This window comes from Ramularia collo-cygni, assembly GCF_900074925.1.
Source record: "Ramularia collo-cygni strain URUG2 genome assembly, contig: RCC_scaffold08, whole genome shotgun sequence".
In the NCBI taxonomy this organism is placed as follows: domain Eukaryota; kingdom Fungi; phylum Ascomycota; class Dothideomycetes; order Mycosphaerellales; family Mycosphaerellaceae; genus Ramularia; species Ramularia collo-cygni.
This window is the reverse complement of record NW_019716262.1, coordinates 1,115,541-1,139,416: the sequence shown is the minus strand read 5'-3', so window position 1 is coordinate 1,139,416 and position 23,876 is coordinate 1,115,541. Positions and strand designations below refer to the sequence as shown.

General features: G+C 50.3%; 8 protein-coding genes; 2 read left to right on the top strand and 6 right to left on the bottom strand.

Annotated features, from left to right (window-relative positions):
- Window positions 1–431: 431 nt before the first annotated feature.
- Window positions 432–1,913, top strand: RCC_05969 (uncharacterized protein; the record flags this gene model as incomplete). Its single annotated transcript, XM_023771233.1, has 1 exon — window positions 432–1,913. The coding sequence occupies one exon, from the start codon at window positions 432–434 to the stop codon at window positions 1,911–1,913; it is 1,482 nt and encodes a 493-aa protein (XP_023627001.1).
- A 361-nt stretch (window positions 1,914–2,274) lies between these two features.
- Window positions 2,275–4,191, bottom strand: RCC_05968 (uncharacterized protein; the record flags this gene model as incomplete). XM_023771232.1 has 3 exons in its annotated part: window positions 2,275–3,453; window positions 3,515–3,711; window positions 3,768–4,191. The coding sequence occupies 3 exons, from the start codon at window positions 4,189–4,191 to the stop codon at window positions 2,275–2,277; spliced, it is 1,800 nt and encodes a 599-aa protein (XP_023627000.1).
- A 484-nt stretch (window positions 4,192–4,675) lies between these two features.
- RCC_05967 (uncharacterized protein) lies at window positions 4,676–7,159 on the bottom strand (the record flags this gene model as incomplete). XM_023771231.1 has 3 exons in its annotated part: window positions 4,676–4,942; window positions 5,125–6,516; window positions 6,686–7,159. The coding sequence occupies 3 exons, from the start codon at window positions 7,157–7,159 to the stop codon at window positions 4,676–4,678; spliced, it is 2,133 nt and encodes a 710-aa protein (XP_023626999.1).
- Window positions 7,160–9,078: 1,919 nt separating this feature from the next.
- On the bottom strand, window positions 9,079–9,925 carry RCC_05966 (uncharacterized protein; the record flags this gene model as incomplete). XM_023771230.1 has 2 exons in its annotated part: window positions 9,079–9,765; window positions 9,833–9,925. The coding sequence occupies 2 exons, from the start codon at window positions 9,923–9,925 to the stop codon at window positions 9,079–9,081; spliced, it is 780 nt and encodes a 259-aa protein (XP_023626998.1).
- A 1,466-nt stretch (window positions 9,926–11,391) lies between these two features.
- RCC_05965 (related to UTP10-U3 snoRNP protein) lies at window positions 11,392–16,731 on the bottom strand (the record flags this gene model as incomplete). The annotated part of the gene is made up of 1 exon (XM_023771229.1): window positions 11,392–16,731. The coding sequence occupies one exon, from the start codon at window positions 16,729–16,731 to the stop codon at window positions 11,392–11,394; it is 5,340 nt and encodes a 1,779-aa protein (XP_023626997.1).
- Window positions 16,732–16,935: 204 nt separating this feature from the next.
- RCC_05964 (uncharacterized protein) lies at window positions 16,936–20,160 on the top strand (the record flags this gene model as incomplete). Its single annotated transcript, XM_023771228.1, has 1 exon — window positions 16,936–20,160. One exon carries the CDS (start codon window positions 16,936–16,938, stop codon window positions 20,158–20,160), a length of 3,225 nt encoding a protein of 1,074 aa, XP_023626996.1.
- Window positions 20,161–21,093: 933 nt separating this feature from the next.
- RCC_05963 (uncharacterized protein) lies at window positions 21,094–21,738 on the bottom strand (the record flags this gene model as incomplete). Its single annotated transcript, XM_023771227.1, has 1 exon — window positions 21,094–21,738. The coding sequence occupies one exon, from the start codon at window positions 21,736–21,738 to the stop codon at window positions 21,094–21,096; it is 645 nt and encodes a 214-aa protein (XP_023626995.1).
- Window positions 21,739–22,365: 627 nt separating this feature from the next.
- Window positions 22,366–23,368, bottom strand: RCC_05962 (uncharacterized protein; the record flags this gene model as incomplete). XM_023771226.1 has 3 exons in its annotated part: window positions 22,366–22,687; window positions 22,764–22,998; window positions 23,086–23,368. The coding sequence occupies 3 exons, from the start codon at window positions 23,366–23,368 to the stop codon at window positions 22,366–22,368; spliced, it is 840 nt and encodes a 279-aa protein (XP_023626994.1).
- Window positions 23,369–23,876: the final 508 nt, after the last annotated feature.

The following is a 23,876-nucleotide window of genomic DNA, read 5'->3' as shown; positions in this document are numbered from 1 at the left end:
CGTATCCTTTTCTAGCATCGTAAGGGCTCTAGTAGCTTTAGGGACGCTATCTATATAGAGAGCAAGTTTTGTCTTGAATCGATGCGATCTCCTTATGTTAATAGCTCTAAAGTCCCTTACGAATACGTAAGAAAAGAGCGTCTAAGAACCTTAGAAGGAATTAATGCATCGGACGTAGCAGAAATGCGGTTGGCAGCCCGAAGGTCGTTATTCGCTTACAATACATTCACATCGAATTAGATCGGATTTGAAAACAGGACATAACAAACATCTCCATATCTGATGTCGATCAAAAATGGGAAGTGAAAGTAGTCTTCATGTGAAACTCCCRGCGCCCGCAGATATCTTGGCATACGTCACCGTCGATCTCCTCAATCTCACATCTCACGTCGCATACACCCCTCATTCCCCTCCAAACACCAACCTCGCCCATGGACTCCCTGAAAAACATTTCCAAAAATGGCTGGAAACCCGGCTCCTCCTCCTCCTCCACTTCCTACTCCTCGTCGACAGAAAAGAAATCCAGCATAACAGGTCTAGGCGTGCGCTCCAAACTCTCCGACGCCAAAGGCAAGGCCACAGGAAGAGATACCGCAAGTTTGAATCATCGCGAGAGTGCTTTGAATCACCAATCAAGACCGTTGGCGAGTTTGAGGGATCCGGCGAGTTTTGCGCCGCCGCCGAAACATGTGGCTGCGGGTGGGGGTGCGGTTGGGGGTGGTGGGCAAGGGTTGATTGGGAATGGAGGAGGAGGAGGAGGGGCAGGAAGTTCCACGGCGATGGTGGCGGTGAGAAGGAATGAGGGACCTACAGGTGGCTTGGGGGCGCCGGCTGTCGAGCCTGGGTATGCAGCGAGAAAAGCAGCCGAAGAGCGGGAAAGATTAGAGCAAGAGGAATTGGAGAGGGAAAAGAGGAAGGAAGTGGGATATCTCAAAGATACATCTGGTCTACGGACTGACCATCTCCCGCCTCCGCCTGTAAGACGTCCAAATCTTCAAGACGAAGCCAATACTGGAGTAGGATCTGTAGTGAGAAGAACAAGTCCCGCTCTCCCAGCAAGAACTACAGCATCAGGTCCCGCACTACCAGCAAGAGGAGCAAGTCCCGCTCTACCCCCTCGAGGAGCAAGTCCCGCCCTCCCATCCCGAACCTCCCAACAATCCCCCGCCATTCCCCCCCGAAGAACAGCCACAGGCCCACCACCACCCCTCCTCCCACCTCGACAAAACGAATACCCGGACGAACACACCCCAGCTCCACCACCAGCCTACCAAGAAGCCCTCCGCCAACCCGCCCTCAACTCCCTCGCTCAGAACTCCTACACCAAACATTCCAGCTCCATTAACAATTTCGCCGCGCAGAAACTCGGACAACATGTAGGCGCCACACCCGCACAACAAGAAGTTTTGAATAACCCCGCCGTGCAGCAAGCGGCTGTGAAGACTTATTCACAGAATTCGGGCGCCATTAATCAATTCGCCGCGGGGAGATTAAGTCAAGCGGGAGTTTCCGTTCCCGGGCTGGGGATTGGAGGAGCTTCTTCTTCTAATAATCCAGGACCTGCATCCGTACAGCAGACGACAGCGACGAGGAGTGGAACACAACTCTCCGAACTCCAGTCTCGTTTCTCTCGATTGGGAAGTAATCATACCGATACTTCTACTCCGCACTCTGTAACACCACAACAACAAAGACAAGAAACGGGGAATATAGCGCGACCACCACCAGCGTCAGCAGTAGCGCAGAAGAAACCTCCTCCTCCCCCTCCACCAAAGAAGAAAATCGGTCTCGCTGGACCGGGAAGTCCAGGTGGAGCGGCAGGAGGAGGAGGAGCAGGAGAAGGATCTTCTTCGAATAGTGCTGCCATTGTTCCTCCGCCCTTACCGTTGAGCAGTAAACCTAGACTACCTTGAGGTGATCAAGGAATGGAATGTGCGATTGGATCGCGTTGAGGTTTTGGTAGGATTAGCGTGGTTTGATCTGGTCGCATTGCATTGCATTGCATCGCATCGCATCGCATCGCAGGTATKGGATTAGAGTGATTTAACTGTCAGCGAGCAAATTCAAAGTCTTCAAAACGAGTATTTGTGTCGCTGGCTCGACAAGCATAGTCTCACTTTTCTTTTCCTTGTTGCTTGACTCATTAGTTGTGACGACGTGATCATGCCCACCCATATCTTCGTCGTTGATCTAGTCCTTGACATCAAGTTTCAACTTCAACGTACAATACAATAGTACAATACCCCATATGTCCCATTTCAATACACATATACATCAAACCACCACGCCATCAACCCTGGATATCTCCCTCAACCGCTCCCTCGCACCCTTGACCCTCCCATTCGCCACCTTGCCACCCGCACTCCCCGCACTTCTCACACTCTCCCGACTCCCCCTTCTCCTCCCCAAACCTCTAATCCCTCCAACTTTCCTCCCAACCACCTCCCCTTCCCCTTCCGTCCCCAACACAAACCCTAGCTTAAGATTCCCCAATGCCTCTCTCGGATCCTCCACGCGCACACCCCAGCCTTCTTCCAGGAAGACTTTGAGATTCCAGCCAAGTAAGAATACGGCGTATTCGAAGCGGAAACGAGGGACGCTTTTGGAGAAGAGCGGGTAGGTGCGGACGTCTCCTCCTTTGGTTTTGCTGTGTGCCGAGGTGGAGAGGAGGCTGATGCCGTCGTAGATGGTGGAGGTGCTTCCTCGAGGGGTGATGGGATAAGGGAGGGGATGTCGGAAGTAGAAGGATAGTAGTTGCAACACATGCGCGACGTGGCCCAAGGCAGCGGCTACTTCTTCAGGTGGGAGGGAATCCAGTTCTTCGGTGTGTGGGAGTTGAAGACCTCTGATGCGGAATGCAAGAGGTTTGTTGGGGGTTGAAGTGATGGGATAGCAGACTTGTAGGTCTTCGCAGATGCGTCGGCGTTGGGATTGGATCTCTCCGGTGCATTTCTGGTGTTGATCACGGAGGGAGGGGAAAGTGGGTTTCGTGTCGGTCATTTCTTTGAGGAGAGACTTTCGAGATGCAAGAGAGGATGTCATGAGTTCTCTTCGTTTGGCAAGAGAGGCGCGTTTCTCGGCTTGTTGAGCTCGGACTTTGGCGAGTTGCTTCGAGACTGTAGATTTGGCGTATTCGATGGTTTTGAGGCGGTCATTGGTCTCGGAGAGTTCATCCTGTTCCTCAAGAGACTGCTTGTTGGCTAGAAGGAGATGTTCCAGATCCTGGGCAATTTTATTCCGTGTCTCGAGGGCATCCTGAATGGTATCGGTGAGTTTCTGAAGGCGAAGAAGGGCATCAAAAGTGGATGTGCATTTGATATTCCTGGCGGAGGGAGGAGGTTTAGTTCTCCGTGGTGGGATYGGAGCAAACGGAGAGCTGGGTGTAGTGTAGACACCATCCGGAAGATGGAAAAGCAGAGCATTGGATGGGAGGGAGCGGGTCATATTCGCCAGCTGAACAATTCTCACCGTCAGTCATCAACAACACGACAAAACCTCCACCATTCTCACTCACATTCTTCCCCACATACACCAACCTCCTCAAATCCACCTCCATCGTCACAACCAAGGCCCAACCCTCCTTCCCTTTGCCCCAAACCTTGACCAACACCTCCTCCCCTCGTAAAATCCCCGCGCCACACCCGGCCCAATCAATACTTCCAAACGTGGGATTCATCGTCTGCTCCACCATTYCCGACACATATACCGGTACTACCATCTTAACATCAGTCCACAACATCCAACATCCCTCGGATATCCAAGCATACCTTCAATCCCACCCATATGCAAACTGAAAAAGACATCACCCATCCTCTCCCCCATTGCCGCTTCCCATTTCCTCTGTCGTGTCTGCGGCGTAGCATTGGCCCAGTCGATTGTACTTCTCCTCCGCAATCTCCTCACCTGAGGCCTGCTCTTGCCCGCTTCCTTTTCGACATGTCCGCGGAGATCCGAGTGGCTGCGGGCATGATTGATCGTGTGTTCTTCATTCAAGGCCAACAGTTTTGCCGGGGAGTGTAGAGTTTGTGGGAGGGCGTCGTCGTCGGCGGTGGTGCTGGTGCTGGAGGATGTTGAGGTGGAGGGGTTGCTGGAAGAGGCCAGACGGAGATTACGGAGGGAARTGGATTGCAAGTTGCGGAGTTTGAGGGATGTGGGGAGGAGATATTGCGAGGGGGAGGTCGAGTGCGCCATTCATTATTCGTGCTGGGGTCCGGGGAATGGTGGGAAGTGGTCGAGTTGCGGGTGAGCTGGAGCTTGGAAGTGGTAGGTAGAGCTGTACGGTTGATTTGATTGGGGCCGTCAAATATTGATTGGTGACGTCGGCTAGCTCGCTGCATTTCAAAGGGACCGCCGACTTCATCTCTTCCCGATACATCACCATGGCCAACCATATGACTTCGATTACTCATATTGAATGATGACCTCGGTGAGACGATGACCCAGTTCAAAAGATGTAGGTAGCCTTCCTCCAATATCAGTGTATTAAAGACAAAAGGCAGACTACAACAGAAGCTGTCAAATCACACATGTGCCATAATCCCAAACGCGATTCTCCATCCCTCAGATTCCCTTGATCTTCTCCCAACAAGCAAAGAACAAAGCACAGTCAGCCTCACGACTCTCTGCCTCAGCTCTAACAAGTCCGAGAAAACCAATCAGAAGAGTGTCTCACACCTTAGATCGAGAGAGGGGTCGGAGTAGCCGAAGCAGTGCTGATACCGGTAGAAGTAACCGTAGAGCCCGGGGACTGCTGAGTAGGAGTGACAGTGGAAGAGGCGGGCTCAGTGCTCATCGCAGTGGTCGTAACGCCAGGAATTCCCATGGTGGTGCTGGGATTGACAGTAGAGGTGGCGTTGGCAGACGTTCCATTCTTCGGCTCAAGATTCATCTTCTCAATCCTCATATCCTCCGGCACAAGTATGAGGAGGAGATCAACCAACGCCTTCGCCATGATCAATTTTTCTCCTGCTCGAGAACCTTGCTCACCAAAGTGGCTCGCTCAGACTCTGTTAAAGGGGTGTGAAGACAATGCCAGCAACGCCGGTATCCCAGTCTAGCAATGTCATGGTTGAACGGCTCCACCAAATTTAGATAATTCCGCTTCGCTCTGCGGAGTTGCTTTACGGAGGCTGGGAGGGCGCTCTCTTCATCCAGGGTCAGCCAATTGGTGTGGTATTTCGCAGCGTCTACTTCGATACGAGTGGGCAATTTTGGCTCTTCAGTGGGTGTTGCAACAGCCGAAGAAGTGCTTGAAGATGATCCGGTGACCGTTGGTGATGCGATGACCGTGGACATGTTGCTAGAAGACACCATGCTCGTGGGCGGAGAGGAAGATGTGGTCGTCGTCGTAAAGTCCGAAGGTCCATCGAGAACAGGCGTCTCCACGACTTGCCTCTTCTTTAATTTAGAGCCAGAAGGCTCGACGATCCCATTATTGACTAGAATTTCCATCCAATTCTGCCGCATTTCGGTCGTCTGGCAGGATATCCAAGATTCGCGGTCCAGCCCAGAACATCTGGCTGCTCCATTGCTCCACAAGTGGATCCAACTAGGAAGTTCAGGACCATTGCCATTCCGGGCTTTGGCCAAATCCCGTGCTATGGTGCATTTCGTAATTGGATTAACATGGTCGAATTCCCGTGGAAGGATCAGATTGGTGTCGGTCGCATTCAACGCTTTGACTTCTTGCTCGCACTTCTCAAGAGACTCAATAGGGTCATCCAACACTTGACTCCTCTTGGAGTGTTCAAGAAGCGGAACGTTGGTTGCAGTTGCGGGAGAGGATGCAGGCGAAGAAGAAGAAGCGGCTGTGGCAAGCGCAGACGAATCACTCTCCCAATCATCACTATCCCRGTCTTCTTCCAAGCAGTGGTACAGCGGGTGATCGCAAACCTTTGGGTCTTGCAGATCACGCCTCTTGACAAAAACAGGAGGGAACTGGGGCTTTTCATGAGGTTGGTCACCATTCTCATCCTGCTTATTCTGCGCTCTCATCAACTGTATTTTGCAATCCCCAAGAATGTGCTCAGGGGCGGGAACCATATTCGTCGTCTTTGGCCGCCAAGGCGCGTTGGGTGGGAAACGCACWTCATGTCCGGTCAGTTCTTTGAACTCATTTCTGCACTCGTCGATTTGAGCGTGCACTCCAGAATCGAGGTCGTCCGGCAGTGGCGCCTCTCTCTTTTCTATCGTCTTCGTGGGGACAGAGACTTCTTCGACGTAAGTTGCAGCTTCCATGCCAGCGGGTGGTGGGACGTCGGATGGGAAGGGGTCGGATCCGATGGTTGGACGCACCCAGGGGCCAGGTTCGATGACCGAATTGCGCACTGGAGTTGGGACTGCTGTGGGGACTGGGGATGGGATTTCCGTCAGGATTGGAATTGAAGGTCTCGTGTTGACAAGACCTTCGATGATTTTGCCATGCTTATCTCGCGGTTTCGGGGATGGATCAGGAGGTGTGGGCATCGATTTCGACCATAGGACGTCGATGAGCTGGTCATTGAGTAAGAGAGCCATCTGGGGGATGGTTAGCGATGTCTCTAGCGCAAGCGCAGCGACTTCTAGTTATCTTCGACGGATTCAGGCTCTCTTCATTAGCAGAGTTCCACTCTCTCTGAACAGAAAGCCCGAGGAACTCGCCGTAGGACGCGCTTTCAACACTGCAGGGATATGCTAGGTTACTTACTTGCAAACGAGCATCCTCAGGGCCATCCAGTGGGTGACCTTTATTCTTGTGTTCCAATATCTTCTCCAGAGAGTGACGAGTCTTCTTAGCTGAATGAAAGGCTCGCTCGAAAGCTTGACGCTGTTTATTGGTCGGAGCCTTGGTATCGGATTGCAGACTCTTTCGAGAGATCGCAGGAGTATTCTCGGGAGTCTCAGTCGCGGGAGTGGGGTATTCACCCTCAGTATTGCGAAGATTAGGGGGGCCGGCGATTGTCGGGATTTTGTCAGGGAGTGTTTCATCCTTCTCGAAAGCTGGAAGAATGAATGTACGATCTACCATGTACTGGCGGACCACATCAGCGAGTCTCGACGATGGACGCGAGACCTCGGCCGTGGAGTTGGTAGCGTTGGGTGCGCTTGGCAGCACAGGGGCGGCATTGGCTACTCCCCCGAAAAGGAGAGCGCCGATGGCGATGGTCGGGTGAAGCCTCATCTTCTGGTGGTGTTTGAGGTGAAGAGAAGAGGAAAGAAAGAAAAGAGCATTGGAGATTGGGAACCCCTCAAGATAAAGTGTTCTGGGGCGGAACTGCCGAATTGGGACTGTGTTTCTCGTGAGGGGATTTCATAGCCTCCCATGGAAACTTCGCAAATTTGACTGGTTGAGGAGAGAGTGTACACGTATTGCATGCAGGATCTGTTTTGCTCTTTGTGGAATAAGAAAGTGCATGGAGTGAGAGGTGTGTAGGCTGCAGTTCAAGGGAGATGAGAAGGGCAGAGTAATGAATATTGGGCAATGTAGATCAATGAACCAGCAGATACTCTGACACGTTCATGTCCTAGAGCGCTGAAAGTTTTCGCAACAAGATTAGTTGCATCTCAAATTCCTTCCAAGTTCTTGACAGTCCAGTGACATCCAATCGTCATCCTCCCTAAAACATTCTTTTTCCAAGCCACGAAGAGCCGTCTAGTCTATCTTTGACAATCTGGTAGAGACTGGCCACAATCCAACAACCGAGCATTCTCCGAGCTCTTCTCGTTCCATTACATCTATTCTACCTTTAGCACTCCAGCAGAGATCAATAGAAACCCTCTCACTTACAGATTTTCCTGTGATCACCATAGTAGACTTAGCATACCCTCTTTGCTCATTACAGCACAATGAACAAGCCCAATATCCTAGACACCTCACCCTTGGTCCCCTCTACAGTTATGGAAAGACCCGAAGTCCCATCGTTTAGAAGACGGTAGAGACCAAACTCCGGCAGCTAGAGTTGAAGCGATACTACACGAGCTACGCCGTACAATCTCATTAGCGATTCTTCCACAACGGCTTCAGCTCTCGTCGTGGAGTCTGCCTCAATCACCCCTAATACTCGCGMCATACGGTTACCATTGAGAAACAGAGTAACAGCGGAGAAGCGCACGATGGACGAATTGATCGAGTCAGTGAATTGAACATCAGAGACAATCCAAAACAAAACATACAGCAGAAAACACCAGTAACAAGGAAAAATGCAAGTCCATCCAATGAAAGTCTCCCTAATCCAGCGGGATTCGTTATACGTATTGATCTAGGCTTCCAGTGGTAAAGGGTCCAAAAAGGGGGAAAGGTTACGAAAATTCTCGAACTTCATCTTTGGGCCGTACTTGTCCACAACAAAAAACAAAGGTGAAATTCGTTGTGGGCTGACGTGATCAGCGCCGAGTAAGAGCTGCGGAAGGGGATTCTTTCTATAACGCAAGGCTGAGAATTAATCACAAATCATCTTGAATAGGAGCTGAGGCTTATTCCTAAAACTATACTCACGACGTAACAAAGATTAAGAGACCCTTCCAACTACTTCCACAATAGTAAAGTCTTRATGAAAGTAATAGTGAAAATACATGGACAGATCGGCCCAACAAACCTCACTTCTATAAAGATAGGATTAGTCCGCCAAGACCCAAAATCACTCACTAACAACTTATTTCACTCAATCTCTCAATCCACCATCGACTTAAAGGACACCTCAAGAGACCCGTCAGATAAATCTACAACAGCAAAGTCTGATTATAAATGATGGCGACATAAAACTCACATCCACAACGACAAAGTTTTACGCCAAGACTTCAAAATCACTCCCTAATAACACGTATACTCACTCAGTTCCGTAATTCAGTGGTAGAAGAATACCAAGCCTAAGATCTAGATAATCAAGCTAAACTATCAAGACCCCACCCAGATCTCCTCTCAGCATAATTTCCCCCAAAAATGAAAAACTCCTTTTGCGAAGAAAATTCAAGCACGAATTTCCCAGTCCAAGGCTCTCGCGGAATGTTTGATTCCAGAGCCATCTAACCCGATACAGGACTCCCTGGTCCTCGAGTACGGCAGAGAGAGCGCCTAGTCTCAGCGAGCGACTCTCGAAAGCTTCACTGCCGCGCAGTCATTGCGGGAGGAGCATCGACAGTCTCAGTGATGGTAAACATGCTAGATTCCTTAGGAGCATCGACAGTCTCAGTGATGGTAAACATGCTAGATTCCTCCCGCTTGATAGAAGCGGCGGGAGTGATAGTATGAAGAGCCGGGGCGGTGGCGGTGACGGTTGTGAGGACAGTAAGCACACCAGCATCGGATTGCTCGGGGGTAGCAGTAGCGGTGGCGGTAACAGAGAGAGTCGTGAATGGGGTCAAAGTTGAAAGAGCCGGAGCGGTGGCGGTTACGGTTGCGAAGGCAGTCTTTACGCCCACCTGTCGAGCGACAAGTGCATCCTCAAAAGTGGAAGCGGTGACGGTGTGCATGATAGTGTTGTGGATAACCTCGGTGACCACGACAGTCGAGTAGACCCCAACGGCCCTGTTGGTGATAGGAGGCGAAGTCGTAGTAGTGGAGCCCATGGCATCCCCCGTGATGGTAGAAGCAGCCACAGTCGTAGTAGTGACGACGACAGTATCGAAGGTCGTTGGAGTGGATGATGTGGCGACTTTTTCAAAGTCAATGACCGAAGCTGGAGGTGGAAAGAACGACGCCTTGAGAGACATCGCGAGGGGGCTCTCGGTGGTGACGGCGACTGAAGTAGGTGGATGGATCCCGGCTCTAGTTGGGAATTCACCGCCGGGCTGGATATATTGTTAGCACATGAGTATGAATGATTAGGGAGGACTCTATGTGAGATTGTTATCATACCAGGACGAAGATTACGTGGTCTTGGGACATGGCAGCACCGTAGGTGGAGCCAGCGAGGGCGAGGGCCATGCTAGCGATGTTGATGAAGTGCATCTTGGAAGTGTTGTCTGTGATTGGTAGTGGTGAGAGTATTGTAGTAAAGTAGTAGTAGTGAGTAAATATCAAAAGATGAAATGTGAAATGAGCGACGAGACTCAGTATATAAAGAAAAATTCGCACCGAGAGGAACGGCATGGAGCAACGTAGACTTCTACAAGTCCAATGGATCGCAGCACCTTACCATGCATGTGAAATTTAATGTGGTATGGGAAATTCCTCTCCGTTTGGTTCCTGGATATTGTACCTCTGAAAACCGCTTGGATACTTTCGATATGCCTCGTGACTATCAAGAATAGATTTCCGGAAAGAAATGTATCTCTATGAGCGAGTCGGAATCCAGGGATTCTCAATTAGACAAAAGCTTCTCCTGATTTCATGGCAAGCAATATTAGAAGAACAGGTGTGTGAAGCCTTTCTCCATGTCTATGCCACACTCTACCCTACCACACCAATAATGGCTCCATGGCCCAGAATCTTTCCCGCCGTTCTCAGATCTAAGTCATCTTGGCCCGCGAAATCTACATCAACACGACCGTTGATGACAAGTGGCACGTTCGCCGTCTTTTTGATCTTGTGAAGTTCCTTGGCGATTTGCACGAGGTGCCAGATGTCTTGTCGCGCAGCTGAAAAAAAGAGGTGTTGTAGACAGCAGCAGCGTACGAAATTATGACTGCCCCTTTGCTAATTCTTCGGTACATATACATCCCCCCAAAATCAGAAGTAAAYCATTCCCACAACATCCACAACCTCTTCCCACGCGCCCAATTTCTCTCCCCACAAGAAATCCTACTCCTAAAAAAGAAGCCCAAATACCAATATCCTCAAAATTGTTACATCTGCATATCCATCCCATAAGAGGAGACGAAAATCCCCAGCCTCTCAAGATGCCCAAGCCCTCAAAAACCCATAAACCACAACAACAACAACGCCAACAAATCCAATTAMCCTCCTTTTCTTCTTTCCACGCAGCTCATAACCGCTAAGAAATCCTAGCAGTGAGGAATCCCATTTTCCTTGCAAAAGGCATTAAAATCAACCCTCTCCCTCCCTCCCTCCCCCTCTTCGCTATAAGTAAGGAAAGAGGAGCTCGACGATGTCATGAAATCGGCTGGTACTTCATTTCCATTCTACCACTGCGATAGATATGTGATCATTCGAGATGATTTATGATTTCAATAATTTGATCATACAGCATGCGAAATGGACGAACGAGTAAGTCTCTCTCGAACTCTTTGATGGAGGGCGTTTTTCGGGAAGGGTTATGAAGATGAATGAGTGAAGTGRGACATAATACGAGTTACATCTCACTCGTAGCAAAGGGAAAACGAAGAAACGATCAAGTAAGTATCTCCTTTCCTTTCCTTTTCTTCCCACAAAATTTTACCATTCATCATCCACCTTCTCACACCTCCCTCTTATCACCTCCCCACCATCCTCATCATCCAGAGAAAGAACAAAATCTACTGCAACATCCCCTCCAAACTCTCCCCAGTAACCTCCTCAATCTGCGCAATCCACCTCCCAACCTCCCTCTCAACCTCCCCCTCATCATCCTCCTGCAACTCCGAAATCACAGGCAACATTTCCGGCAAAAGACTAATCCAATCCACATGCAAAACTTCCGTCAACCTCCTCTCAGTCCTCACAGCCATTAATCTCACCCGTCCACTTTCATGCCTCAAAAATGACATTAAGAGGGTATTGAGAGATTTGTGATGGTCGGGGGAATTAGCTGCTTGAGCGAGAGCTGTGATTGCCGGGATGATTGGGGTGGAGGAAGAATGGTGTGCGGGAGAAGCAAGGAGGGAGAGGATTGGTGGGTAAATGATGTTGAAATGAGAGGGGGATTGCCAGAAGCCATCGGAGTCGTGTTCGAAATTCGCCGTGAGGGTTTCGAGGACTTGGGATTGGAGGTGCAATGTTTGGTCGTCTGTGGATCCTTGGTGGGAGAGGATGTCGGCGGCGCTCTCAAGAAGGAAGCCCGCGTAGCTGGTGACGAGACTTTTGAGTTGGTCGAAGAGGACGTGGGCGAAGGAGTAGACGCTCATGTAGCGGTGTCGAGTTCCTTGGATGTCTTTCTTCGGGAGGGATCCCGCCCAGGTGATGAGTTTGGTGAAGAAGGGGCGGAAGGTGGAGTCGTTGAGTTTGAGGACCGTTTGCATTGTGGCATCCGTGACGAGATCGTAGGGTGTGGATTCTTCATCTTCATCTTCACTGCTGGAATTGTCATCCCCTGTAGAAGGGGGGAGTTTGCGACGGAGATCGAATGCTTCAAGAAGAATGGTGAATAAGAGGGGTGCGTAGCGGGAGATGACGGCCTTTTGTTGATGCTTGATGGTAGAGAGGAGGGTTTCCATGTGGAGACCCATGGCATCCCGTCCAAGAGCCTCTACCTCTGGCATTGTTCGGTGGATGGAAGAGAATAGGTCTTGCGCGAAAACAGTCTTGGAGGCAAGATCGGTGAATTGCTTGGCATGGTAGTTGTTGGCTTTGGCGGATAAGACAAGGAGAGGGTCGAGGAACTTTCCAGTCAGCATAAAAGGGATGTAATCCAACACCGCCGTGGCATAGCTGAAACAAGCAGTGATCATGGGATGATCCCGGAAACGTTCCTCCTCATCAAGCTCTTTCCGGAGATATTCAATCGCGTGGTTGGTAGTGTTGACAAAGATGGGAATGAAGGCGTCTCCGAGCACTTCCAGCATACTAGCAAGGCAAAGCAGGGAGATGCGATGAAGATCGAAATCGTAATCACCTAAAGCGGCCGGTCCAGCAATCTTCTCGGCAGCCTTCATCACAGCATCCCGATCAGTCTTGCCGAATTTCTCGGAAATATTATCAATGCAGGTGATGGCGGCGATTCTGGTCGCGGTTGGTTGGGAGTCGGACACGAAAATCGCACAATTGGAGAGCGTCTCTCCGAAGATTGCCTGCAGGGCTGCATCGCCACGTCTGGCAGACTTGACGCGCTGTTCAAGAGACCAGAAGACTTGCTGGCGAATCTCATTGGAGCCGGTTTGCATGAGCATAGCACTTGCGTCGATGAAATCTTTGGTGGGCATCAAACCGAGCAAGGCTGTCAATACTCTATTCGCACTGTCGTGGAGAGTCTCATCCGTCTTGAGCTGAAGGCCGAGCTGCATGGACTTTTCCAACAAGACGGAGTATGTGATGCGGAGGTTTTCTGCACCTTCTGGTTTGTTGAGTTGCTTGGCGAGCTTCTTCCGGAGAGCGTCGCGGGAGAGGACCTCCGATAGACCAGTGAGAAGGTTGGACGTTGCCATTCTGGATTGATCGGCATTCTTCTCACCATATCCGAGAATGACATCTGACAAGCCTCTCTTTGGCTTCAATGTATCAGAGATAAGGTCAAGGTATTGGCTTACAGCGTGGAGTTGAATATCGACGTCGAATTCACCCATGAGCTCTGCGACAAACGGCAAGACGTTGGCCTGATCAGGATATCGCTCCACCAACATTGCAACAACAGCGAAGAGAGATTCACTAGCACCCAAGGTCTGCACCAAGTGTCGGAAGAGACCTGCCCGACGATGAAGAGGAATATGCTCAAAGGCAGCGGTGAAGCTGAGAAGCAATTCTGCCGCGCCGCTGATCAAATCTTTCCCACGCTTCTTCAATGAGGCTGCCAATGGGGGGATAATCCTCGCGACCGTCTGATCCGTAACGTGAGCGCTGTAATCATCGCCTTGCTTGAGGATGGTGGAGCTCATAAAGGTGAACAATGGCATGACGCTGTGCAAGACAAGATCAGGCGCCCAAGATGCAAGTGCTGACATCAAGAGTAACGCCGCGTGATGAACTTGTGTGCTAGACGTGGTTCGTACGCATTCCACGATGAGGTCAGCCCGGATGACGGAGCGATCAACATCTTTGTTGGATGTCGATTTAAGCCCGTTGACAACATCCAACAAGCCGTTGATGATCAAGCCTTGCAGGTAGACCAATTCAGAGTTGAGGAGAATCTTGTAGTGGTGTAATTCACTGAGGAAGTAGAACAGTCCCTTTAGCAACGCCGAGTGGTGCTCGGGGTGGGATTCCTCCACCAGCTCGAGGACCAAAGTGATGCGACGGACAGCAGCGTTGATCTTGTCTTTGCTGATGTTGGCAGTCTTTGTGACATCCGAAACTCTGCTTGTTCGTTGCTTTTTGGTGGACGTGGGCTGACCTTGCAAGTCCCCGACTGTTGGCAAGCGCTCGACAAGATGGACCAAGATTGGTGTGGAAAGTGTCAAGCTGCGAAGAGTATCCATTGCCTCCGTTTGCGTCTCCTCGGATGTGTTGGCGTTCAGGCTAACATCAACAAGCCAGTCCATCAAATCGAGCTGAGATGCGTCCTTGGTAGCAGACCACAGTTCTCGCAGACGATTCAATCCAAGCTTGACTCTCTCAATCCCGCATTCACCAAGTGCCAATGCTTTGAGAAGCTGCATTTCCTCGGGAGAGCGGTGTGTCAAACAGCTGACGAGTGCTGCGCTCAAAGTTGTGACTGAGGGTGATGTGGATTGTGAGGCTGTCTCTGCAAGGTATGCGCGAGCATACGGTAGGATGATGTGAGCGCGTGAAGTACCAGCAATCTTGCCGACTTTGCAGAGAATGGCGGCAAGTCGAAGCTTGACATCTTGCACTGGTGTTGCCACCAGATGTGAAGCCAAGAATCCATACACACTCGTACGAATCAAGKCTTTCAGTTCCTTCCGCTCGGTATGGACGAGGGCAGATGTCGCATTGATACTGTCCGCCAAGTATTGGATGATGTAGTTGGAGTCAATTGTGCAGTCTTCCAAAATGGGCAGCAAAGCCTCGGACATGAATCTCTGTGCGTCTGCGAGAGACAGTCGCTGGATTTGGGAACTGTCGGTGCCGTAGAAGATATCCTTACTCCAGACTCGCACATCACCTGTAGCCTTGCCCTTACCTGACTTGCTTTGATATAGACCACTCAAAGCCCGGCAGGTAGATGCTGCAGCACTACGAATGGATTTGACAGGATCTGCGAGACCTGCAATGACATATGGCACGAGCGCTTGCATGTCGATGGAGTGTTGACCTTTTTTCATCTCTTCGAGCAGTCCACGGGTGATGTGGAGTGCCTTGAGTCGTGCAGAGTTGGAGACGGGAGAAGTCCAGACACGCGCGAAGAAGGAGAGGACGGCAGGACGTTGCTCGCATGTACTTCTGTGAAGGGAGTGGAGGTTGAGGAGAGCCTCGAGGTCCTGATCGGAGGGAAGGGCTTTCATGAATGCAGCCAGATATGCTTCGAACAGCTCCTGGTTGGTGGTATCCAAGAAGGAAGAGTCCTTGGAAGGTAATTTTGGGAGCTCGCTCAAATTGAGAGATGGATCTGATGGTGCACTGCTGTCCAACATCTTGACATCTTCATCGGATTCCTCTTCCGATTGAGGTGCRGCCTCGAGTTGGAGTGCGAGATTTGCATCCAACTGGGCCAAGTCGATCTTGGACCTCTGAGCTGCCAGTTCAATGAGTTGAGTGCCGCCGGCTTGTTCGCCCAGAGCAGCGAGAGCAGCAAGAAGCTCCTTGCGGCCATTCTCTTCCTGTTCCGCTGGAGACAAGTCGACAACAGCGTTGATAGTAGCCTCCAGGATTACAACAGAGTGGCCTCGCGGGAGGGTGGCAGACTCCAAAATGGCGAGGAGCATCTGAGCAGCACGTGGGTCACGTTTATCGACAATCTCCGAGATGGATCCCTGTGCAACGCCCACAATGAGACGGTCCGCACGACATTTCAAGCCGATGCGCTGGATGACATCCCACGCGTCATCTTGGTGGAGGATGGCCCGGGTGACTTTTCGGGGGAGATGGAACTGCTGCTTCTCCTCCGCCAACACGGCCAAACATGTCAGGCCATCTTCTCTCGTCTGTTCCGTCCAGCCCGCAGCAACGGCCTCCATCATAGCATTCAGCACCTTGTCAGCCAGAGAAGCCTTGCATGCCAGGATTGTCATGATCATGCAGGATCCAAGATACAATTCATGCACTTTGATGCCCAGCGCCTTTTGGAGGGTGGGGATGACGCGCAGCAAGACATCCTCCTCCTTTTGCTTACGAATGGCCTCTCTTCCCGACCGTGTGGCATCCACCATCCCATTGACGGCCTGTGCCGTGACACTCGCCCAGAATCCCATCAAGGGTGCGGATTGATATCTCCATCTCGCGGCCTCACACACGTAATCGCTGAACGCGGCGAAGAAGGCGGGATTGTTGCTGGCGGCGGTGACGACGGCATGTCGTGGAGGACTCTGTAGGGATGCAACGTAGGGGTGGAGGAAGCGGAAGTTGGGAGGGAGATGTTTCGGTAGGATGGAGAGGAGGGTGGGGAAGATGGGGTGGGCGTGGTAGGGAAGGAAGGTGAGGAGCAAGGCTTGGGTGTTGTATTCGTGCACGCGGAATCGTCGCACCATCCACTCTGCCGCTTTCATCCCCGGCGAGAGGAGCAATCGGCCTCCCAACAGGGCCAGAAACCTCTCAATGACTGTATCCAACTCGCCATTCTGCTGCGCCGTCATGCTCGTCCGGTCCTCATTTTTGCTCTGTTCGCGGAAGAGATTGCGGGAAAAGGGCAGGAATCGGGAGTCCAGGTGGCATAATTCGTCGAAGCCCTCGAGACAGAGGTGGTAGATGGTGTCGAAGTTTTGCGTGGCGGCATCGCGCGCCTCGAACAGCAGCGRCTTGCTGTGTTGCGCCTTTTGCGCTTTGAGGTCGAGTTGGTGGGTGCTGTTGGCCGCAATGGCAGCCAATTGTTGCTGGAGTACCGTCGCCATATCGCGTCCAGTACCGCAATCGTGCGGAGGTGGTGGTGAGGTGAGCTTCAATCTTTACATCTTCCGCTGCCGATATCGATTGGAATAAATTTTAGGTGGAGACTAGACTTTTACTAGCTTCAGATCCAAACTCCGAGCTCCGATGGCCCCAACTATTAATAACATCCATCAACAACGACATGCCACCAAAAACACGTGGGATCGATGGAAGTCCCCAAATTTGGCAGCTTCAAGCCCAAGAAGAGGATTGTAGCGGAGGAGGACGTTAAATCATCAACCAGAGAAAAGAAAAGCTCGTCCAAACAGACATCTTCACATGGCGTGGATAAACGGCATCACTCGAGGGAACATCATCGACGGAATGATGATGGCAAGCGTGAGAGACGACGTCGAGATGATCGAAGACATTCCCAAGACCGAGAAATCAGCCCCAAGCATGACCATCATCGATTGAAGCAAGCTGGAAACGACCAATCCCTTGCAAGCAGGCAACATGAACGGGAAGAATCGGATCTCTTCATCATCGWCCGTCGAGGAGATGCCAAGAATGTGGAATATGGAAGTTTGCATCGTTATAGTGTGCCGGCCTACCGACGGACGGGTTATGGCCATCTCATCGGCGGGCCATCCTGGACAAAGATTGACCGCGAAAGCAGCACCGACAAGGAAGTCGGTCTCGTCAGTTCCMTTCCAACCCAACGCGAGAACCAAAAGGTCGCCAGGTTATTGTCGTCCAAGTACGGTCGAAGTGGTGAGACGAGACTGAAATTTATATCTCCTGCCGAACCCGAACCACAGCATGACGAACCAAGCGACTTCATCCCACTGACGTCTTCCAAAAAGCGGAAGCGCGGTGCCGACTCACCAGAAATTGATGGCGGGGTGGACTACAGATCGATTGAAGGCAAAGCCAAGGCCAGCAACAAACCCGCAGATGAGGATGTAACATACGCATCGGACTCTGATGCCGCCGAGCACACCAATCTAGATCTTCGTGCGAGGCAGGAAAGTGCTCTCCTCTCCAAAACAGCAAAGGCCGATCCTCTCAATCTCGATGCATGGCTGGCACTGTCCAAACATCAGAGTCAACTCATCCGCCCGGCTGTAGATCCCGCCATCTTCACGACTTCGGAAAGGACGACCTTGGCCGAACTGCGACTCGCCATCCTCAACCAGGCCGGAAAGCATATTTCTCCCGGAAAGCTGGGCCGCGAACGACTGTTGCTCGCATTGATGGAAGCAGGCACTCCGATATGGGATCAGACGAAGTTGGCCGCCAAATGGGGCGAAGTTCTCAAAGAGTGTCCATCTAGCATCCTGCTGTGGACGAGWTACATGGACTTTGTACAATACGATTACTCCTCCTTCCACTACGATACCTGTAGAGATGCCTACTTGAAATGGCTGCACATCCTCAGGACCACCCACGAACAATCAAGCGGAGAAGAGAGGACACAAATCTCCCACACCCAAATCTATGCGTTGTTGAGATTCACATCCTTCATACGCGACGCCGGTTATGACGAACTGGCCATCGCAATCTGGCAGATTCTGCTCGAATTTCACTTCATGCTGCCCAAACAGTTGGAGACGAGCAGTTTGGAAGCTCGGATTGAAAGTCTGGAAGACTACTGGGATATTGAAACTCCTCGGATTGGGGAAGAAGACGCCATGACTTGGGCCAAGTTCGATGAATTGGGTCCCAGTCATGCAACTCCAAGACCACCCATCACCCTCCATCATGACGCTCCATCTACAGAGGAAGCAAAGCTCACGAGGGAATTCATCCTCCCTGCTTCCACCGAACACGAAGATGCCACCGTCGACCCCTTCCGATGCGTCATGTTCAATGACCTTCGAGATGTGGTGGAATGTTTGAGCATGAATCTACCGAAACGAGATCTCATCAGCGCTTTTCTGCATTTCACAGGACTCCCACCACTCCCTCACGCAGAATCTCACACCCAAGCATGGTTATCCGATCCCCATCTCGCCATCGTATGCGACGATATCAAAATCCACTCTCACCGACAAACAACCCTCACTCTATTCCAAGACGCTTTCGAGCCCTTCAACAACCTCCACCCATCATCATCAACCGAGAATAATAGCCTCGCAAGATTCATCGATCGAGTCTTGCAAACCCTCCTCACAACCCAACATTTAAGAGAAGATGACATCCTCCACGAATACCACCTCGCCTTCAAAACCACCCTCTTCCCCCCCTCAGCCCCCAAACTCGCCAAAACCCTCCTCAAATCCCACCCAACAAACCTCCGCCTCTACAACGCCTTCGCCCTAATTTCCGCCCGCTCCAACGAAAATCTCAACAAAGCCCTACAAGTCTGGACCGCAGCTCTGACACTCCTCCCTAAACTCCCTCCAGAAGCACAAAAAGACGCCATCCTTCTCTGGCATTCTCGTTTCCTCACACAAATCTCCCAGCAGAATGAGCAGACTGCAATGGAGACTTTACTAACCACCATCATCATCGACACGGGATCAGAAACCCACAACAACCCCACCACAACAACCCAACATCTCCGTCTCCGCCGGCACCTCGAAACGAAATTCGACCAAATGCACCTCTCCCACAACTTCTCCCATGCAATTCTATATTCCAACCTCCTAGCCTGGCTCACCTACCTCATTCTATCCCCTCAGGACCTCCAAGCGACTCTCGAAATTTATAATTCCCACCTCACAACCCTCATCCGCTCGGGAGGGTCTTCTGCGGCGGTAGAAGAACTTCAACAATTGAAAACTCACCTCCTAACCCACCACCTCGTTGTCCACCATCGACCATATACCCCCTCGATAATCCAAAAGGAGAAATCCCACGCAAAGGAACTATTTCCTAACAATAGCATTTTCCGGGAAATCTCTGACAGAATTGAGGGGATGGGGAATCGATTGCGGAGTGTGTTAATGTCGGAAGCAAAGAAGAAGACGATGGGAGACGAGAGCGATGATGATGATGATGATGATGATGATGATGGGGTATTGATTGTGGAAATATGTTATGAATTCCAGCGCGAATTCTTCCGCTTGCAAAAATTGGAAGGAGAAGGAAATGGAGGAGGAGGAGGAGGAGGGGAACAAATCCTCCGGGCGAAATTTCGAAAGGCACTTCTCGGACCTAGGGGAACAACGGGGAGATTTTGCGTGGGACTTTGGAAGGCTTGGATGGAATTTGAAGTTTCTAGGAGAAGTGGAGATGATGAAGAGAGGAAGAGGAGGGTTAGGGAAGTCTGGTTTGAGGGTTTAAGAGCGCTGCCTGGGAATTTGGGATGGGGAGTTTTGGGGTTGAGGATGCTGGGGATGCTGGGGGAAGGGCAGAGAGGGAGAGTTTTGGAGGGGATGGTTGGGAGGGGGTTGAGAGTTTCTCTTGGTGGTTGTGGTGGTGGTGGAGATGGAGACGGGAGGTGAGATTTCCTCTGGGGAGGGGAGGGGAGGGGTGGTTTTCTTGTATAGTATGTACGATACCATCTAACGGCAATCTTCTCTGTTTGGTTTCCCTTGGGAGAGAGAGAGAGAGAGAGAGAGAAATTGCTAGTCGATGAAGAAGGCAACATTGAGATTCGATGTTTTCTTCTTAATTTCGTGGTAAGAGGTCTATTGATTCCTATGAATTAACTTACTTACAACTTGTATCCAGTCCAGCAGGACTACATGTAAGCACAAAGGTAGGTTCAACGTTCTCAAGTTCAAGTTCAAGTTCAAGTTCAAGTTCAAGTTCAAGTTCAAGTTCAAGTTCAAGTTCAAGTTCAAGTTCAAGTTCAAGTTCAAGTTCAAGTTCAAGTTCAAGTTCAAGTTCAAGTTCAAGTTCAAGTTCAAGTTCAAGTTCAAGTTCAAGTTCAAGAAGAAGAAAGAGCGAGAGGAAGGGTGAGAACGACGTCTCCGGAAAGCTAAGGTAAGGTACTAACTACCTACTACTACTATTCCCGCTATGGGAGGAGCGAATATCAGGATCTCGGTTGCTTTTTCCATTCCAATTTCGAATCATCCTTCTACTGTCGTGTCTGTATTCGTTGAGGATAGCAAGTAAGACATTGCCTCACACATTGGAAGAACGAAGAGAGAAGATATAGTCAAGCAAAACACCGATTAGTATTCATTCATCCGCACTCGAGACAAGTATCAAACCCTTCTACCTGATATTCGAAATTCCACGTCTTAATTTCTCATTCATACCTTTTCCCTCATTCTCTACTCTTCGTCCCCTTCCCACTTATGCCTTTTTCACTCATCCCCTCCTCTTATCCCCTCCTCTTATCCCCTTCTCCTGATTCCCTTCTCCCCTTCTCCTCATCCCCTTCTCCTCATGCCCCTTCTCCTTATCCTCTCTTCCCCATTATCCTCTCATCCCCTTCTCCTCCTCATACCCCTACCCTCCTCGCCATAATCATCATCACTATCATCACCACTATCACCATCCTCCGGAATGCCAGAAATATGCCGTTCCAAATCCGGTCTCCCACTCAATTTTCCCCGGCGGTGAGAGGAGGAAGAGGAAGAAGAATGGGAAGAAGAAGAATGGGATGAACCTTGAGAAGTCAAAGGCATAAGCCCCACAACTTCAAAATCCGAAGAAGAAGTGGAGTTTTTTTTTCTTATGTTCACTTCATTGTCATTGTCGGCCTTGTCGGTGTTATCATCGGACTTTAATGGGCGTTCGGACTTTGATACACTGTCGGAGGAGGCATGATGATGACCAGGAAGATGACCAGGAAGATGACCAGGAAGATGACCAGGAAGATATTTCCCAATCTTCTGCTTGAGAGACTCCTTGTGGTTCTCCGATGATGAAGGATCCATTTCATCAATCTCATCATCATCCTGCTTAGCAATCGCAGTGATATGTTCTTCAATGATAGGTTTCTTATCTTCGATTCCCGGTCTTTCATTGAGAGGATCTCGACTATTGTGCAAATTCATATCTGGAGCTACTTCGAACGTTGTGGAGATTTCTTTTTGGTCTTGGTCTTGTTGGTTGCTTTCGGGCATTTTTGGGGATTGATGTTTTGGGTAGTACATCTCGTGGTTGAGCGGATATATGATTGAATTTGTGAACGTGTGGATGATGATGATGATGATGATGATAAGGTAGATGCACAACAGTAAACAAAACCTCTCGGAATCAATCAATCAATCAAGAAAGAAAGACGATGACCCGTTGAATCGTGGGTACATGTACTCACAACATGTCGTGCCATGTCGGGTAGCCATTTCTTGGAATCCAAGAGTCTAGCCCCGGCCAAAACAGCGATAATCCAAAACCTGCCAATTTGTTCTTCTCGATTCCTTCCCGTTGAATCGATCTCGACGTGGGTGACAAGGGAGGAGTTGCAGGGATAGGAAAGGCGGCTGAGCTGCGAGAAAAGCGGAGAAGGTGAGATTGATCGACGGGGTCTTCTCCTCCTTACTCGCCTCACTCGCCTCTCTGATGATATTTCGAAATTGGAGAGGCGTGGTTTTTATTTTGGGGATGTGGGAGGTTTGCTGCTTTGGCGGTGGAATGCGAAAGTCTGCACTCATAGTATGTGCTATCATGAGAAATAATCTAACATCACATACTAGTAACAACAAATCTTGCTTGAATACTACCTCCAATATCGAAGACATATCCCACATTCACAGTAAAGCCCTCTCGAGTTTGAATCGCTGCGATGCAACAACCACCGGCGCATACCCAGCAACCAACACACCCAGCAGAAATGTCAGTAGGGCTATTAACAAAACACTCCGGAGTGATATCTGAGTCCTCTCCAGCTTGATGAATTGATGTCTCAACTGAGAACTCAGCTTGAAAGATTCCGGGCCAAACGGAGCAGCCGGCGCGTACGGTCCAACCATTTTATGAATAGGCTCGACCTTTTCCTTTGCGCCGGTATCCAGACCTCGTTGCATAGCAGGCAGACCATCCATAGACCAAGCATTCTTGTACGCCCAATATCTATCCAAAAAGTAAGCCATTGGACTCTCTCAAGCTCGATCAAAGTCAAGTCAATAAGGTAGGTACATGTACTCACCTATCCATCCCATCTTCCTTCTTGCCCTTTTCAAAATTACTCTGCCTCTTCTCAAACAATTGATTCAACGTCTTGCGATGCGCTTTGAATTCATAATAAGGAACCGAGTAACCGCATGATGCGCCAACTTGATGCACATCCACCACGATAATGGATCGACTGGCAGGTATAACCTCGACCTTGTTTTCGGCAGCAAAGGTTCGGAATTCCGATGACTCTCGCTCGAGAATTCTCCCTACAATCAAATCAAATCAATCAGTCAATCAATACACAAACAACAACAACATTAACACGACACTTTGCACATGTCAAAATCACGCACCATAACCCCACAACCGCACAATACGCGGCGAACCCGAAAACTCATTAAACATGACCGTGATCCTCCCATTTTCCCGCAAATGACTGATGGTTTCGCTTCCACTGCCCGTGAGATCCATGTACCAGAAGGTCTTGTTGTTGAGGAGGCCAAAGTATTCTCCTCCTTTGGGGCTGACGTTGATATGGCCGGTTTTGGAGAGTGGGGCTGTGGCTACCCAGAGCATCTTTTGCTGGAGAATCCATGTGTAGATGTGGTCGGGGAYGTCTTCGTGGAAGGTTCCCATGGTTGAGGTGGTACCCTGATTGTATTGTGTTCAGGTTGGATTGTGTTGGATTGGATATTGTTCAAGTGTCGGGTGTTAACAGGCAAGATTCATGGATGTGTCACACAACCACGACACCCAAGGGCCGATACCGGGCCGGTGGAATTGGCGCTAGTGTGTCCTGGTGAATACCTTACCTCCCTCTTTCACATGCATGTACTCCTATGTATGTACATCAACAGCCACCCACATGTCAGCTCAATGACGGGAACACCAACATGTGCCCTCCCATCTCTCATCTCCATCTGGCAGGTTGAAGCTATATTTGACACATCTAGACCAACAGTGGCTGACGTTGAGTGATTGATTGAATCTCTTGAACGCCCGCCATCACTTCGCATTTCATCCACCTACACTCTTCAAGCAGAGGAGAAGACGATTGCATAGCATAAAATCGCCTCCCACCCCATATAATCCCCCAAGCATACAACCTCTACATCCCATCTAAGCGATTCCTGAACAAACACAA